General features: G+C 37.9%; 1 protein-coding gene across 3 annotated transcripts in view; it reads left to right on the forward strand.

Annotated features, from left to right (window-relative positions):
- Positions 1–19,390, forward strand: part of ATP13A5 (ATPase 13A5) — a 105,169-nt gene that overhangs the window by 78,902 nt on the left and 6,877 nt on the right. For all 3 annotated transcript variants that reach the window (XM_032337717.1, XM_032337725.1, XM_032337731.1), the window contains 3 exons: positions 2,442–2,514; positions 11,143–11,317; positions 14,089–14,291. In XM_032337717.1, coding sequence (XP_032193608.1) covers positions 2,442–2,514; positions 11,143–11,317; positions 14,089–14,291 — 451 coding nt within the window. The remainder of the gene's footprint in view (positions 1–2,441; positions 2,515–11,142; positions 11,318–14,088; positions 14,292–19,390) is intronic.

Consider the following 19,390-nt stretch of genomic DNA (forward strand, 5'->3'; position numbering starts at 1 on the left):
AGGAGTGTTGTTTTTTCTAGATAACTGGAGACACTTGACCTCTTGAGCATCTATTTCTTTACTTGGAATATGAAGAGAGCTTCAGAACAGCCTAAATATAACTCAGCAGGAAATGCATCAGTCTCCAACTATGGAATATTTTTGACAAAAGACTAAGAGGAGATAAAAAGAAAGAGAAGTTTTTGAATTTGACCTTGAAGCACCAAGAATTAGAAAAACTCCCAGACCAGAAATTTACTGCTGAACCTGGTCAGAACTTCGACATGTCATTAGCAAAGGATTAGTATTTAAAAATTTTTTAAAGATATTTATTTATTTATTTAACAGAGAGAGAGAGAGAGAGAGAGAAAGAAGCAGAGGAAGAGAGAGGAGTAGACTCTCCACTGAGCAGGGAGCCCGATGTGGGGCTCAATCGCAGGACCCCAGGATCATGACCGAGTGGAAGGCAGACAGTTAACTGACTGAGCCACCCAGGTGTCCCTATTTAAAAAACTTTTTAAAAAGATTTTTGAAATTAAATAATAAAAAATGAACATTTTAAAATTAACTAACTGTATGGAAGAAATATGTATAAGTCAAAAGTAATCTTCATTAATTCAGTCATAGCTTGCTCTATAGTGAGATGATCCAACAGCCTCAGGGAACACTTCAAGGAGGCAATTATTATACTCTTTTTTCTGAGACATTTGAGAGATGAACGAGAGGACCATAGGCCTCTAGCGTCTTGTGGGCTGTTGTGTGCAAGAATCATACACAGAGGGCTAAGTGGCAACCAGGCAGATTAGAAATAGGAACTGGGTTGAGAGTCAGAAAACCTAGATTCAGGTTCTACCTCTATCACTAAGAGCACCTTAGATTTTGCCCTTGGCCAAGCCCTTATGTGCCTCTGGGAAATCAGGTTGGCAGATTTCTAAAGTTCTAGGAAAGCAGCTTCTAGAACAAAAACTAAGGCTGCCTTGGGAAATTTCTCCCTGTTGCATCTCACCTGCATTCTGAGGGGAAAAGAAAGGAAAAGATATGAGGAAGAAATGTAGGAAGATAGAGAGAAAGTTGGAGGGTGAGAACCTTGGGGAACAATTTATGGGGATGAGGAACAATTTATGTCTTCTCAAAAATATGAAAGACTTCTCAGTTCCAAGTCTTTATGCATAAAGTCATGTCCACATAGAGATAGGTCACTCTGCAGCCATTCACTCTGATGGTTTGGGCTTAAATAAAAGTGTTCCACAAAGACCTTTTTTTTTTTTTTTTAAGATTTTTCTTATTGATTTGAGAGAGAGAGAAAGAGAGTGAGCACCAGCGGGGTGGAGAGCAGAAGGAGAAGTAGACTCCCTGCTGAGCAGGGAGCCTGATGCGGGGCTCAATCCTGGGACTCTGGGATCATGACTGAGCCAAAGGCAAATGCTTAAACCAACTGAGCCACCGAGGTGCACACCCCCCACCCCACAAAAAACCTTTAATTAGAAACTTCAGGGTCTTGGGTTCACACTCTAAAAATCCAGAAATACTTCTTATTTGCATAAATATGGTCCCCAATGGTTCAAATCATAATTTAGTGTTCAGTCAGCAGCCATGAAGCAAAGAAACAGCTGGTTGCAACAGGTATTGCAAAGTATGTTTCTGGTGGTAATGAGCTGACCTTTATATAAGACTCCATAAACGTAACTTCAGACAAGTTCTGTGTCTATACAAACCTAGGAAGTCAAGCATACCATACTGAAGTCTGCAATGGGCTTACTTGGGGTAGGGGGTACTTGTTCATTTTGTGAAAGTGAATGAACCCCAAGAGAATGATATTGTGAACTCAATCTATGGATAAAGATGGAGAGTAATACCTGTTGAATGATTCGTGGCTTGGATTTCAAAATTTTAAGTTTGACGTTCCCAGTGGGTATTTTATATTGAGAATTCAACTGTCCAGGCTGAGACTGCAGCTGCCAGATTACTGTGGCCAATAAAGAGGGTGTTTCCCAACTGGCTGACTCTCATTGCTAACATGGAGTTAAGGCAAACACTGCAAAATCATCATCTGGTTTCATTCTCTCCAATGAGATGCTAAAGGTTGTAGGTAAATTACTTCCTTTTTAAAGAGGAAAGAAAAATAACTGTTGCTTCCTGACTACTTTCAGAAAGATTTTTGGCAGTGATAACAATGCTGCAATGGCAGAAGCAACTCTTTCATTTACTTTTTGTTCAAGATTTAGTTATTTATTTATTTTTAGAGAGAGAGAGGGAGAGAGAGAAAGAGAGCCTGGGGAGGGAGGGATATAGGCAGAGGGAGAGAGAGAATCTCAAGCAGATTATGCACTGACTGCAGAGCCAGAGGTGGAGCTCAGTCCCATGACCCTGAGATCGTGACCACAGCCAAAGCCAAGAGTTGGATGCTCAACTGACTGAGCCACTCAGGCGTCCCTTTATATTTACTTTTATTTCCTTTTCAGCAACTACAGCTCTTTGGGAATTACCAGTACCTCATGCAAGATGTAGCCATTACTTTGATGGTCTGTTTAACAAGTAAGTGTTTTAGCAAAGTAAACAGAATTATCTTTATTTATCCATGACACTTCAGAAATGCTCACATAAACCGAAGCTTCTGAGAAAGATGCACCTTTATGTACTAAAACCACATCACCTGTGAGTTTTTTGAAAGAGGTGTTGGAGTAATTTGAGTCTTGAAGTCCTCAGATCTGGCACTAAAACATCCTGATAGCAAATAGGTCTTAGTCTCATAAAATGATCAATGTATTCTGAGTTCTTCATAGGTGTGTGTCTTTTACATAGAAAAATGTACAAGAAATCTAGAAAGGGAAATCTTTAAAACCCAAAGGTCACTTTCTATTATTCAGCTATACTTCACATTGACGTAAAACCAGATTTTTGCTAGGTCTTTGACATGTGAAAACAAATGCTAGCATTTAATTCTAGGAATTCTATCAAAAGCAAGGTGTGGCTCACAGTAGCTATTGCTCATTTCCTTCCTTTAAGATGACACTGATAAAGTATTACCTATCAAAGGACTCAGGGCTTCATACTAACTCTTAATAAGCAAGAAAGGTGACTACCTCAACAGAGAGCAAAGAAAAAGAATGACATAGTCATCTCTTTTTCCTTGTTCAACAATGGAAGTGTTATGAAAACTAACAGATTAAACATCAGGCAATGCAGGATATTAATAAACTCAAGAATTTTCATGTAACATCTTAAAACATGAAACTGATACAGAAATCGTTTATTATATCAACCCGATGACAGAAGTTACCAGCATTAGAGATGTAAGTAACATCAGTTTTGATTCTTCAGGCTGAAATATATATTCATAGTCCGTTAACATATTTTCTGTGTTTTATTAATAGTCACACGACTGGAACATTTTGAATTGGTGATATTGCTTTTGCAGTGTTGGACATTTTTAAGTAATTTGTATGATTTATTTGTGAACATGGTCGATGATGCTAAAACAAAAAACAAAAATACACCAGGAAGTTCTAGGAGCTAAGCTAGAAGGCAGTAGCATGGTGGAGAAGGCCATGGCCATTTTCGATCACTCCCTATCTTTGCAAACTTTGGCAAACTATTCATGAAATAATTTCCTGATATGAGATGTCCTCCTAGGGTTGAGAAGATCAGACAAAACAATGCATGTGACGTGTACAGCAGTGTGCCACACACTGAAAGCCCTTGTCACAACATGAATGCTATCACCTTGCACCTAGTCTTTTATTCTTTCGAAATGACTGGCTAACTCGGCAAACCCTTGAACAGAATTAAACTAAGTACATGTAGATTGATTAGAAATCCAAAAATATGAATAGTGTGTTTGGGGTATTTTTTAAAGATTTTATTTATTTAATTATTTGTTTGAGAGAGAGAGAGATAGAAAAACAGAAAGAGAGAAAGAGATGGGGGGAGGGGCAGAGGAAGAGGAAGAGGGAGAATCTCAAGCAGGCTCTGAGCTGGAGGGAACCTGATGAAGGGCTCAGTCTCACAACACTGAGAAGAAATCAGGAGTTGGATGTTTAACTGACTGAGCCACCCACACACCTCAGTGTTTGTTTTTTTATCCTCTGCTTTCAATCACTATTGTTTTTCCATTACTGCAAGCCCAGTCATCCCACAGGCAGATCATTTCCTGGTCAGTATCAGGTATTAAAACGATCTCATCTTTAGACATTAGTCTAGACATTGTAAGCTCACATTTCATGCTTTCATCCAGTTCAGACTTTTTCTTCCTCTAGATCAAGCCTGACCTTGGAGCAAGCAATGGGAGAGAAGGCCATGGTCTCTACTCTGCTTGTGTTGCTTACTCTCCACTCTTGCTTCAGGGACTCTAGGAGCAACAAGAGCCAATGACTTTTTACTTACATGGGGGTATTTTAATCTGTCCTATCAAGTGTCCTCTAACATGGAAGCCATCTAAAATTCATGTTCACAAGTAAATCATACATATTGCTTAAAAATATTCAATATTGCTGAAGCAGTATCATTGATTTAAATTGGCATGGGACTCACTGGTGAGTTCTTGGGCTCTTCAGAAATTCCTGCGAATTATTCTGGACTAGACTACTCCCTGACATGGGTGGTGCTTTCACTCTCTGACTCCTCAGGATTCCTCTGAGGAGCTGCCTTCTAATGGTATGCACTTGAAGCCTTTTTCTATTGCTCGGCCCTCTACCCACACTGGGCAGAGTCCTTCCGAGACAACTCTAGCCTGGCTACCAGATAGTGGATGTAGCCTGCTCTCACTGCTGCCTTCTGTCTTTCCCTCTGGTATTGCAACCAGAATGAGCAAGCTAATCTCCGCCTCCCTAAATACTTCAGGTCTCTCCTGGAGGGGTTCTTATGACCACCCCTCATTTTGGATTGGAATGATGCCAGGAAGAAAATCACAGTTCTCGCTACTCTTCACAATTCCCTTTAAAAAATTTCTTAGGGACGCCTGGGTGGCTCAGTGGGTTAAAGCCTCTGCCTTCAGCTCAGGTCATGATCTCAGGGTCCTGGGATCGAGCCCCGCATGGGGCTCTCTGCTCAGCAGGCAGCCTGCTTCCCCATCTCTCTCTGCCTGCCTCTCCACCTACTTGTGAGCTCTGTCTGTCAAATAAATAAATAAAATCTTAAAAAAAAATCTCTTAATTTCTGTAGTTTTATATATTCTGCACATAGATAATTGCTTGGGGTTAGGGGCGTGCTTACAGTTGAGGGACCAGTATGGATCCCTCTGAGTGTGTGCATTAGAAACAGGCTGTCATCTCTCTTTTCATTCAGTTAGCGTTTACCATTCATGGTCAGCAAATATAAGGCTCAGCAAGGAAAGGCCTAAACAAAGGAAAAGCCCCATTTAATATCCTCTTAGATGTGTTCATCTCCTACTATGTGTTAGGCACATAGTTGTGTCTGGGACATAAAAAGCCTGATCACTGAAGTTTACAGTTTAGTGGGGGATTCACATACATGAATAAGGAAATGCAAGTCAAAAGTAGTAAGTGCCAGAAAACAATGCTCAGAGAAAGGAGAGATTATAAAATCTTGTGGGAACAAGACAGGCTATATATAGATAAGCACGTACATAAGTTAATTAATACATGATGGTGTTGTTTTTGTTTCATACTAATTTAAGCTTGAGGTCAAAAGCCCTAATGTGGGAACCTAAAAAGGCAGGCACCTTGGTGAGAGTGAGAGAGAAACAACAGGTGCTTTGGAAGTTCAGAGAAAGGAGAGATTGTTGTTGAAAATCTGGGGTTAGGGAAGAGCTAGCAACGGAGAAAAGAGAAAAATACTAAGGACTGCTTCATGGAAGAAGTAACATTTGCATCAGAATAGAAAAAGAAGGACGGATTTCGAAAATCTTTTCCTAAAGGATGGGTACTTCAAGTAGAATGAAGCAGCATGATCAAGAGAGAGCTGGAACATGAGTTTTTCAATTTGACCATACTGTAGGATATGTGAAAAAAAAAAAAAACAAAAAACAGCAGGAGATAAAATTTGAGAAGGTGAGTCAGATCAGATCACAGAACCTGACTTCCAGGCTGAGAACTGTGGACATTCATCTGTGGACATTCATCTGTGGATGTTAGTAGTCATTGGCAATTGAATGATCAATGTAAAATCACACTCACCAAGCGGCCTGCCTTTCCAGGTTCCAGGATTAGGGCTTTTGACCTCAAGCCTGAATTAGTATAGGACAAAGACAGCACTATAATATATTTAATTAATTTAGGTACTTGCTTATCTATATATACTTTGTCTTGTTTCCATAGGTTTTAAGGCAACACAAAAGCAGCTAATAAGACAAGATATAATATGTTAAAGGGAAATCAAGGAGAAAAGTAAAATGAAGTCAGAGAACTCAATTAAGAAAATGTATGTCTTAAAGCCCAATTTGACCCTAAAAGTTACCAAAGTCATTATAAAAGGAAATTGTTCTAGCTGCATCTCTACTCTTTTTAACAAAACCCACTCAAATTAGATCAAGAAAAAAGAAGTAGGGGGATGTTTAAGAATATAATTCTCAAAAGAAAAAAATCTGAGAATAGAAACTCAGAAGCACCTGGGGTCAGAGCAGGTCTAGAGCACTAAAGAATAGAAAACAGAGGCCACCTTTTTTATTTCCAAGAGGCCATCTTATCTCTTTCTTCTTCTTTCTATTCTTACTGTTTTTGTGTGACTTCTACTCATTCACCTTGCAAATGACCCTAAATGGTGACTCTACTATTGAACCTCCATAACCTTTCTGTTTGTCTTTGGACAGCTAATTAGCTCTGCCTCTCAGTGTCTCCTTTGCAAATATTTTGGAGAGAAAATTCATGGACCTAACTTGGGTAAAATGTCCACTTCTAAGCCAGTCCTTTCTGTAAATAAAGATGAGGTCATGTAATTTAGCTCGATTTAGGCCAACCACTCCAGCATATGGATGGAGACAGTGTCCAGAGAAGACTGTGGGAGGGAACCCATCCATTATATAAATGCCTCTCTTACATAAATTCCATCAGTGCTTCAAGGACTCCTCACATTTTTGGGGTCTTGGTCCCTTTGGAGAATCTCATGAAGACATAGATCTTTTCACCTTAAAAATCTCATGAAGCTTATTCAAAATTTTGCATGTAGTTTAGGTGGGTTTGGGAACCTCTGAAAATTTGATGTACATGACTTGAAATGTCCTTTATATAAAGCTAAGCCAACTGTTTAGGAAAAGCATGCCTACCTTATATTCAAATGATGCTGAACAACTAAAAAGTAGACTTTGAAAATGTCTTCCTACTTAGCAGGCCTTGTACCAGGTTCAGTGGGGATGGGACAGTGGGATGAGACAGAGTTTCCTCCTTCGGGGAGCTCAGAGTCTGCTGAGTGCATGTGTAAATGACTGGATTTAATGCAAGACATTCTCACTACATAGCAGCAAAATGAGTAATGGGCTGTGGAAACTCAGAGGAGGGAATAATTAATTCTGAATGAAATAGAGCACTTCACAGGCTTACATTCCTCTGCATACAGTATGATAACATATATCATCACCATTTTAAGGAAACCTGGACTATTCAGAAAAGTTCTGGCTGCTGGGAAATAACAAGCTGGCATTGTAGTGCTCCTCATTTTATCCTTTTCAGTTCAGGAAATCCATGCTACTGCAATGTGCTATAGAGCAGAGAATGGGGGGCTTTATAATTAGGCAGACTTAAGTTGATATTATCACCCTGTTGCTCACCAACTACGGGTCTTTAAATAAGGTACCTTACTTCTCTGAACCTCAGTTTCTTCACTTGTAAAATAAAACTGAAATACCTATTTTGCATTACTTTAAAAAATGTATTACTATTATTATTATTATTATTATTTTATTTTGAGAGAGAATGAGCAAGGGATAGGGTCAGAGAGAGGCGGGGGTAGGGGGACAGAGAGATAATCCGAAACAGACTCTATGCCCATCACAGAACTCAAGGCACGACTCGATCTTTCAATTCTGAGGTCATGACCTGAACAGAAATCACGAGTTGGTTGCTTAACTGACTGAGTCACACATGTGCCTCTTGCATTGCTTTCTAATGAAATAATGTTTGTAAGACACTTTGCAGAGCCTCTGGAACATAATAGGGGCCCTAAAATGCTAGTCTTTTCTTTTTATTTATTTTGTGTGTGTGTGTGTGTGATCAGATATTCAGATTCTCTATCAGAAAGCATTAGAATTTTTAATATAGAAAGGGTTAAAATAATCATTATGTAAGGACTCTGCTTCAATCAGCTATTGCCACAATAATACTGTATAACAAACCTCTCCCCAAAATTCTGTGGCTTACAATACCCACTCTTGCTCTGTAGATAGACTGTCATTCAGCACATCTAGGTCAGTTGAATCGGATCAGCTTTAGGACGTAGATCAGGTAGTCTTGGTCCAGGCTATGGGTTTCATTCAGGTCTGCTCCACATTTTTCATTCTGGAGCCAGGATGGAATGACAGACTTGGGCATGCTCTCATTGTGATCACAGAGAGTGAGGCTGGCCACACAAGCACACCTGAAACCTCTGCAAACATTGCTTTGGCCTCAGAAAATCACACAGTGAAACCGAAATTAAAGGCTGGTAAAGTGCACTCTACCACCATGAGGCCAATAATTCAAGCCAGTATGGTGTCTGGGTAATAGAAAAGTCAGAAACTCAGTGAGCATCTGAAAAAGGGAGGACTGGAGAGGTAGAGCCAAATGCATAGAGATATAGTTGCACCTCTCTCCATCACCCACAGCCTCTTCATGCACTCTGTAGCCATCTTCATCCTTGAGTATAGGAATGTGGAAAAAACTCCAAGCATGGCACCCTCTGCCTTCTGTGGCCAGAGCAGTCTCTTTGCATTGACAAGAGGCCACACTGTGTGCCCCTTCCTTGCATGCCATGCAATGACTTTTCACACCAACTACCCAGAGTGATGCCAAACTTCACAAGTTAAGGACATAACGTCCTTAAGACTGTCCTTACTTCAGACCTCAGCCATAAGCTTTGGGTCCCATTCACATTTTTGACCAGCTGGCTGCAAATGTAGGGGTTCTCATTTTCTCCTCAGGTTCAGTAATTCATATCAATAACTCACAAAATTCAGGAAAGTGGTCTACATAGGATTACAGTTTTATTATAGCAAAGGGATACAAATCAGAACCAGCCGAAGGGAAAGACACACAGGGTGAGGTCTGGTGAAAGGATCCCATGGTGGGAGGATCTCAACACTTCCATTGTCCTCTTCCTGGGGTATCTGTTTGCCCTACTTTCCTGGCACATCCATGGCGACAATATGCAGAGTATTACCAAACAGTACTCACCTGAACTTTGGTGTCTTGTCTAGAATTTTTATTGGGTTTTTCTTATGTAGACATGTTTGGTTGTATCATTGGCCATGAGGTTGATCACAATCTCTAGCTTTTTCTGTGGGATGGTCAGTTCCATCCTGAGTCATCATTTCATCACCAACTTTCTTTGGGCCCACCATCTGTGATCTTGTTTGCATAAACCATCAGGGCTACCATGAATAAAAAGACAGTTTTGTCAACTCAAGAAATCCCAACAGTTTAGAGGATACATCCTAGGATCTAGGAATAAAGGTTGGCCAAATTCTTTATGACACAACCCATCTGTGTTTTTCCATCAGAATTCAAGCTCTTCGGGGCAAATGAGATGTCTCTTCATCTCTGCATACCCCATGGTCTAGCAACACAAGGAAGCCTAGCATCCTCCTGGGGAAACACTGATTAAATTGGTAGAGCTAAAACCTTAGATAGTTATAGAGCTTTAGAGTAAATGAGTCAGGAGAGACTTTGGAGACCATTTAGACATTCCTACACATTCACTTTCTACATGAGAAAATGAAGTACCAGAAGGTCCACGTGATTATCTGAGAACCCACTGAGAAAACTGAAGACCTACTTTAGAGTGTTATCATCCCAAACTGGACACCTGCTCCTACTGCCTTGCCCTTACATTCATGAACACAAACCTAATCATATATACCCTACTTTCTTCTTTACATCAAAGAAACCAGTGATCAGCTATAAAAAAGGAAAAGGCAATAGATATGAAGATAAGAACTGAAACCTGACTATAATGTAAACCTTTGAATGCATTGTATCTAATTCCTGACCTTTCCATGCTTCTTTCCTGTGATGCACTAAGAAGTAAAGTACATTCCGTTTTCATCAGCTTGTTAGAATATGTGGCTTCTAAGAAGAATGCAGTCATCTTTTCTTATTTATAGTTGTTCTATTTAACCTTTGCCTATTGTCAAACCTTTAAATTAAAAAAAAAAATAACACCTTAGGATCAAAACTATAATACATTTTAACACTCTCATCTGGAAGCAAGATTATCTTATGAACTCTTTTCCCTGACCAGGTATAATGTGTTCTAGCAGTTCTCCACTTACGACTTAACCAGGATGGAACAGAACACACCTTTAGCATCTATCCTGGTACACTGAAGTACTTAGAAAATGTTGACTGAATGAATAATAAAATGAGTGCTTTAAAAAAAAAAATCACCAGTATATAAAGATTAATCTAGCCTGATGCCTCTTACTCTCCACTTTTTTTTTTTGAAGATTTTATTCATTTATTTTTCAGAGAGAAAGAGCACAAGCCCAAGCAGGGGGAGAGGCAGGCAGAGTGGGAAGCAGGCTCCCTGCTGAGCAAGGAGCCTGACAGGGGATTCAATCCCAGGACCCTGGGATCATAACCTAAGCCAAAGGCAGATGCTTAACTGACTGAACCGCCCAGGCGACCTTTATACTCCTCTTCTTAACTCCCCACCTTCCCACCTCTACTGAGAGATCATAGTACTGCTTATTCATGTGAAAGCCCACACTCTATTTTACCTACCATTCCTGGTCAGTCTGGTTATAGAGAAAATATTTGCACCATGAAACATGGTAAGTGTATAATTAGCAGAACTTTTAAACCTATTGGTTTTCATTTCTGAAGGTGAAACAAAAACATGGAAGAGGCAAGGACTGGTAGCATTGGATATGCACCTAGGCAATGTGCTTATCTAGATATAAAGCCTCATTCATGTTTGCTGACTCTGAACCCTAATGCAAGTCTTGAGATAAGATGCATCCCAATTTTTACTGTCAATAACGAAATCATAATAGGGGAAAATGCATTTGTTTTTCAGTGAGTTCAACTCATGCCTACCCAAAGCTGGCTTCTTACCGACCAGCAGGACAGCTCCTTTCTCCACCTTTGCTGCTCTCAGTCTTTTTGAACACCTGTTTCACCTGCATTGTGCAAATCTGTGCATTTCTCTACGTGAAGCAGCAGCCCTGGTATTGTGAGGTCTACAGATACAGGTAAAGTTCAGTTTTTTAGTTTTCCTTTCTGAAGGTGATACAATGAGTCCGCAATGTCATTGTACAACTTGTTTTGCACATATACCCTTAATTAATTAATTAATTAATTTTTATTTTATTAACATATAATATATTATTTGCTTTAGGGGTACAGGTCTGTGAATCATCAGTCTTACACAATTCACAGCACTCACCATAGCACATACCCTCCCCAATGTCCATAACCCAGCCACCCTATCGGTCCCCTGACCCCCAACAACCTTCAATTTGTTTCCTGAGTTTAGGAGTCTCTTATGGTTTGTCCCTCTCCCCAGTCCATAACTTTTTAATTACCAAAAGTTGTGTCTCCACACTGCAAAATATCAATGACCGGATAGAACACAGAACACAGTTAATGGGTAGAGTCCTGGGGTGAGCCATGTGCAGTGGGTGGGAAAAGATCTTCACATTTGTTGTTGGTGTGTAGACCCAACCATTGGTTGACTGAATGAATGTACTCATTCCCTGGTGGTTTGGAGATCATATAGACCCGAGGTCAGCAAATGTTTCTTGTGGAGGGTCAGAGAGTAAACATTTTAGGCTCTGTGGACCTGACGATCTCTGTTGTAATTACCCAGTGCTACTGTTGTAGTGAAAAGCAGCCACAAACAATGTGTAAAAAAGTAGGTGTGACCATGTTCCAATAAAACTTCGTTTATACAAAGATGGGGAGGGTACTTGCTATGGTGAGTGCTGTGAACTGTGTAAGACTGGTGAATCACAGATCTATACCCTTGAAACAAATAATATATTATATGTTAATTAAAAAAACTTTATTTACAAAAAGAGGTGTTGAGTTGGATTTGACCTAATGAGCTGTAGTCAGTTGATCCCTGTTTTACCAGATATATTTGTTTAAATTTATTTACATTTTTCAAATGAATAATATGTTAGTAGATGGTACCATTTTTCTGACTGAACTGAACACTAGACTTAGAGAAAGTCTTTAACTGTAAATTAAGGGTAAAATGTAGTGAACTATGCCATAGATATTCAAACTTTGTTTTTTCTGACAAAACCTGCCTGACCTCCAAAGGAAAGGCAGAAAAGGAGCATCTCTTTTTGAAGTAAGGCTTGTACAAACTCCTTTACACACACTCTACTGTGATCCTGAAGGAGCCGAGCCCCAGGAATCAGTGAAAAATTAAAAACTATCAAATGATGTCCAAGATTGTCATTGAGATCCTAAATTCAGAAATTCAAGTATTACTTGGAGTGAGAATTCATAAACAGATTTTTCTTAAAACAAGATTTTTCTCCTAATTGGAGTGCGTGTACTCAGAGATAATATTCTGATTGAATCTGGAGGACAAGAACGTATAGCCCCAAGGGTGATCGATAGGTAGTCCTGCCTCTATCACTAATGGCTATGCTATACTATGCCTTAACTTTCTTATCTGCAATGTAAGTATAACAGATTAGATACACTTTTATGTTAAACTCTATAATTCAGGCCTTTGGTCTATCTGTCACCTTTGTGCGAAAACACTTTGTGGCTACTGATGATTAATGTATTTAGCAAATAGTCACTGAACCTCTGCTCTATGGAAAGCACATCTCAGTACCCTAGGGAACCAAGGATTAAAAGACTTAAGTCTATTTTTTGGGAACTAATTTCATCTATAACAGTTATAGGAGTAAAAAGTTTCAAGCTGAACAAGAAAGTGGATAGAAACTAATTTGTAAGTTTGATTATTTAAAAAAATGAATATTGCTAATAGCTCAATCTGGACTGGGAAAACCGATCTCTTAAGTACTTTTCTGAGCAAATATTCTGTGGCATATCTGCGCTAGGTGCTAAGGATTTGTAAATTTGAGTAAAACAATAACAAAATAAAACCAAAAGAGACAGTTCATATTCAAGGAACTCTCATCCCTGAGATGGAAAATAAAAATATGCAAATGAATAATTGCAAAACAGTGAGCTAAATTCAGTGCTAGAGGCAAGAATGGAGTCTGGTAGTTATGCTTGCCAGTGAACTAAAGACAAAGCCTGTCAGATAAAGGGGTGGAGAGGGAATGGAGTACATGACCCAGATGTGTGCAAACTGTGATATTTGGGGAACAGAAAATATTCCTATGTTTGGAATATAAGGAGCATAGGAAGACTGTCAAAAGATAAGGGAAGGAAGGCCGATAGAGACCAGAGTACACAGATCTTCTGAGCTTGCCTGAGAAGCTGGAACTTAATTTATTAGCAAAATAGAGCCATGGACACTTAGAAGCAGGAGAGGGTCATGTTTGGATCCTCAGTAAGAGAGTGGATTAGAGTGGGCAGATTCAAATTGAGGGCCTGAGTCAGTGGGCTGAGTCCACAGAAGAGAAAACAACACACACACACACACACACACACGCACACACACTCACTCTAACGCATACAGGCACACGTGTGACAACACACCTAACCATATATGCAGAAAAACACACACACGCAGATAGCCATGGTTCATTCATTCTGAATTGAAAGGAATGCCATAGAAAATTATCATCCAAGTCCTTTCAAGACAGATCACTTGTGCTAAATGGAATGCTAGACAAAGAATAATTTTGACTTGTTTTAAATTTTATTTCCGCTTTGTCATTGCAAAAAGTGAACAAAATATGTTCTGGTGGTTACTGGCTGGAGCAATTTGAAAGCTGAGATCCCATGGTAGTGATAAACTTTTTTTTTTTCGTACCACCTGATAAAAATAGAATAAAAGATCCCATAAATGCTGGCAATTCTTTTGTAGTAAGTGCTTTCTGGACAACCAAAGTAATTTCTCAACGAATGTGAGTTTGGAGAGAAATGGGACTGGAAATGCGACTCTGATTCCTGGTTCAATTTTAAGTTTTGAGAGTACCACACTGTGGCCCATCACCACCATCAACTGCATCACGGTGGCGTTTATCTTTTCTAAGGGAAAGCCATTTCGAAAACCCATCTACACAAACTGTGAGTATATGAAGTTTAATTTTTCTTTTCACATTTTCTTTCCGTTTCCCCACCCTCCCAGAGTCCCAGGTCGGTGGTGAAGGGATGGCTGAATGCCAAAATGGAGTGCTGGCATTTCTACTGGTTGTATAATGCTGTTTTGACTTGATTCATTCTTCTAAGTTCCCCTTCTAGTTATCCACATTTTTCATTATTTTATTCAGTTTTCTCTATTTTCTCAGCTTTGCCTTGTCATTAAAAATATAATTCTGTTGTAAATTTTTTTTAATTGAGTATTGAAGGACATTTCATAGGTGGTAGAAGATTGGGCAGTAACCTCCTCATTGGCAGATAAACACATGCATTATTAAATAGTCACGTGAGTCCTGTCCCATTGTGAATCATCAAGAACGATTTAAAGCGCATTTGTATATGTCAAGGTATTTTGTAAGACCTTCTTTAAAAAAAAGAAAATTATTTGAGAGAGAGTCCACAAGTGGGAAGGAGTACATGAGTGGGAGAAAGGGTAGGGGGATAGGGAGAAGCAGCTTCCCCACTGAGAAGGAAACACCATGCGGGGCTCCGTCCCAGGACCCTGGTATCATGACCTGAGCTCAAGGCAGACACTTAAACGACTGGGCTACACAGGCGACCATGTAGAAGACCTTCTAATCAATTCAGATACAACTTGACCTCTTTAGTAGCTTCATAACATTGGACAAGTTACTTTAACCATTCTATGCATTTCTTAAGTCACCAGTGAAGATGAACATATTTTCATATGATTAAACATTTCTTTTCTGAATTGCTTATTTATATTTTTTAATCCATTCTTTTTTTAAATCTAATGTTGATAGTGGCATATAGTTTGAGAACTCAAACTACTTTATTCAAGTAATTACTAGTTTTCCCAGAAGATTTTATTACTTAATATTTCTTTGGATCATTTATTTCTTAATTAAATATAATGCCACCCTTAGCATACATACATATTCATGTATATGTATGGCTTTATTATATACATAATTTATATTATGTGAGTTTTTATATTATATTTAAATATTTTATTTTTATTTATTCTCGGAAGAGAGACTGTGGGGGTAGGAGCAAGGAGAACAGAGGAAGGGAGAGGGAAGGTGGAAGAACTTCAAGCAGACTCCCCACTGAGTTCAGAGCCCATGTCGGGGCTGGATCCCATGATCCTGAGATCATGATCTGAGCCAAAACCCAGAGTTGGCACTGAACCAACTGAGCAACCCAGGCACCCCTATATTATATTTATATATGTTATACACCTACAAATCAATTTTTATATAATTAACTAGTTCCTAAACTATCTTTTCTCTCATTAATGTACCAGTCTATTCTTGATCTAAAATTTATAGTTTCATTCATTTAGCTATAGTTTTATAATAAATTTTAATGAATAGTAAATTGGCATATCTTCATTACTCTTCACTTTTCAAAAATTTCTTACTTTTCTTGCTTATTCATCCTTCCAGATAAACTCTATAACAAACTGTAAGGTTTAAAAAAAAATCCCTTTCTGAATTCTGATACTTTGGGAAAAAATTATTTGTTAACACAATTTAGTCCTCACATTTAAAAACATGCCATCCTTCTCTATTTGTTCACGCTTTTTTTTTTTACATCGTTCAGTAAATATTTATTGTTTTTTCTGTTGTAGATCCTGAACATTTAAAAAACTTATTTTGTGTTTTTTAATATTTTTCTTTATATTGTGAGTGACTTTTTCCCATCACATTTTTTTAAACATTTTTTTATAAAAAGATTTCATTTATTTATTTGACTGACTGAGATCACAAGTAGGCAGAGAAGCAGGCAGAGAAAGAGGAGGAAGCATGCTCCCGGCTGAGCAGAGAGCCCAATTCAAGACTCGATCCCAGGACCCTGGGATCATGACCTGAGGCGAAGGCAGAGGCTTCGCCCACTGAGCCACCTAGCCCCCCATCACATTTTTTTAACTGGTTATCACTAATACCTGTAAAAGTTATAGTGCTGTTTATTTTCTATACAGAACCCTTTTTGAACTTTGCTATTACTCCTTGATTCTAGAGTGTTCTAGAAAGATAATATCATCTGCAGGTAATGCTTCTTCTTCTTTTCCAGTAATTATAATGCTTATTTATATTTTCTGTCTTAGTATACAGTCCAGAGTTTTCAGGATAATATTAAATAATTGTGTTGGTAGCAAAAAGTTCTACTCCTTAATAAAAATACTTCAGTTGTTTTCACCTATAAATATGATTTCAAATATTGTTTCAATATTGGTTCATGTAAAGAAAATACCTTTTTATTTCCATGAAATAAACCAAGAACAGGAGATGTATTTCATCAAATGCCTTCCCATCACCTACTGAGATGATGATACCTTTTTTTCCTTTTGACCCGTTGTTAGAATCTGTTATATTAATAAACTTATTATTAAATTATCTTCATATTCTTGAGCAAACCCTACTTATTTGTGGTGGATTATCTCTTACTAAATTGAATTTTATAGTTTTTTAATGTCTGCATTTTATATTGGATTGTTCTGATGTTTTTGTGCAGTGTTTTGTTAGGTATGAGTATTAGATTTGAAAACTCTTCGACTTTTTCTTTCCCAGAAAAAATACTTTGTAGATAGGGAATTGTCTATTCCTTGGCAGTTTGCAAGAACCCAGTAATATCATCTGCCTCAAAATCCTTCCTTTGAAAATTTTTTTTTAAAAAATTGATTTAAGTTATTTTATTTTTTATTTTTTATTTTTTTTTTAAATTAATTTTTTATTTTTTATAAACATATATTTTTATCCCCAGGGGTACAGGTCTGTGAATCACCAGGTTTACACACTTCACAGCACTCACCAAAGCACATACCCTCCCCAATGTCCATAATCCCACCCCCTTCTCCCAAACCCCCTCCCCCCAGCAACCCTCAGTTTGTTTTGTGAGATTAAGAGTCACTTATGGTTTGTCTCCCTCCCAATCCCATCTTGTTTCATTTATTCTTCTCCTACCCACTTAAGCCCCCATGTTGCATCACCACTTCCTCATATCAGGGAGATCATATGATAGTTGTCTTTCTCTGCTTGACTTATTTCGCTAAGCATGATACGCTCTAGTTCCATCCATGTTGTCGCAAATGGCAAGATTTCATTTCTTTTGATGGCTGCATAGTATTCCATTGTGTATATATACCACATCTTCTTGATCCATTCATCTGTTGATGGACATCTAGGTTCTTTCCATAGTTTGGCTATTGTGGACATTGCTGCTATAAACATTCGGGTGCATGTGCCCCTTTGGATCACTACGTTTGTATCCTTAGAGTAAATACCCAATAGTGCAATTGCTGGGTCATAGGGCAGTTCTATTTCCAACATTTTGAGGAACCTCCATGCTGTTTTCCAGAGTGGCTGCACCAGCTTGCATTCCCACCAACAGTAAGTTATTTTATTTTTAAACTGTTTTTTAAATAATAATATTTTGGGGGGGTCTGGATAATTCTATTTCATCGAGATTATCAAACCTTAGCATCAGATTTTGAGTGGCATTTTCTTTTAACTTTAATGCCTTCTCTAACTTTTAATGTTCTCATCCTGTATGTCTTATGTTTCATGTATTCTTTTTTAAATTTTATTTTATTTTTCAGTGTCCCAAGATTCATTGTTTATGCACCACACCCAGTGCTCCATGCTATATGTACCCTCCTTAATACCAGACTCACCCATCTCTCCCATCCCTCTCCCTCCCAAAACCCTCAGTTTGTTTCTCAGAGTCCACAGTCTCTCTTCTACCCCTCCGATTTCCCTGGTTTCATTTATTCTTAGCGGAAATGTATTTTTATTGGTTTTATTTAAAATTTAATAATTCTGTCTTCCATTTTCTAACTTGTTAATTTTTGCTTTTCCCATTCTTTCCCCCTTCTTACTTTGTCTGAAAAAAATTGTAATGTTTGAATTGTCTTTATAATACATGCACTTTCTTTTATTTTATGAAATTAGAAAAGCATTCAAGATCAAGAAATATATTTTGGGTTACGTTCTTTACATTTTCATGTGTCTAATTATGATTGAATTTCTTCTTTGACCCACTATTTTACGAATAGCAATTTTTCATCTTCAAGTGGGAAGAGATTTTGTTTTCATTCTCTTACTACTCTTCTTATCAGTAGCTTACAAGTGAAATGGACTTGATTTCCTTTTTGACCAAGAGATGTTTAGAATTTTGTTTTAAATTTCTATGTTGGAAAGGATTTTTCATTTAAATTTGATTAATAATTTTTACTTTCATTATCATGATCAGAAAATCTACTCTATAAAATTTTTGCTTTAGAGAATTTACTACAGTTATGCCATCCTGTGGCACAACCTGTAACCTCTAATTTTCAAAATAAGTCATAGATATTAGAAAAGTAAGCCTTATTCCTCTTTCTAAATTAGAAACATACATTTACTACATTAAACTAATTTTAGTAATTATTTACATTCTATTTGTTTTCACAACCCCACCTTTTTTCTGTATAGCTATTTTGTCAAGGATTTTGACAGCATGCTAATATCTTCTTTTAATTTTATATATTCTATACACTTCTTCCTGAATTTCTTATGAGATTTCTTAATTTTGATTCCGTTTTGGTAATGCCTTTAGCTCTTCTCACAACAATCAAGATTTCACTTTATGTTTTAAGGTTAATCACTTATAGTCCCTTTTTTAAATTGTGAATATATTTTATAAGGAGGATATGATATGTTGTATTAGCTAGCACTTTAATTTGAACAGTAGCTACAAAGTCTTTTTTCATAAATTGAATTAAGTGAGAATTAGATTAGTTACAACATATTGACTTAGAGTTTGTGGGTGAATTCAAGTTCTACATCAAATCTAACCGCTAATTTTAAATAAAAAAGCTTTATAAACAAATACTTTAACAACATAATCTCGAAATAAATCACATACTCTCAAAAGTCTTGGAACTAATATTAAAATATCAAACGATTTTATTTTGATATAACAGACAAGTCTAGGGGCGCCTGGGTGGCTCAGTGGGTTAAGCCTCTGCCTTCAGCCCAGGTCATGATCCCTGGGTCCTGGGATTGAGCCCCACATTGGGCTCT

The sequence above is a fragment of the Mustela erminea genome, chromosome 1 (assembly GCF_009829155.1).
Source record: "Mustela erminea isolate mMusErm1 chromosome 1, mMusErm1.Pri, whole genome shotgun sequence".
Taxonomy (NCBI): Eukaryota; Metazoa; Chordata; class Mammalia; order Carnivora; family Mustelidae; genus Mustela; species Mustela erminea.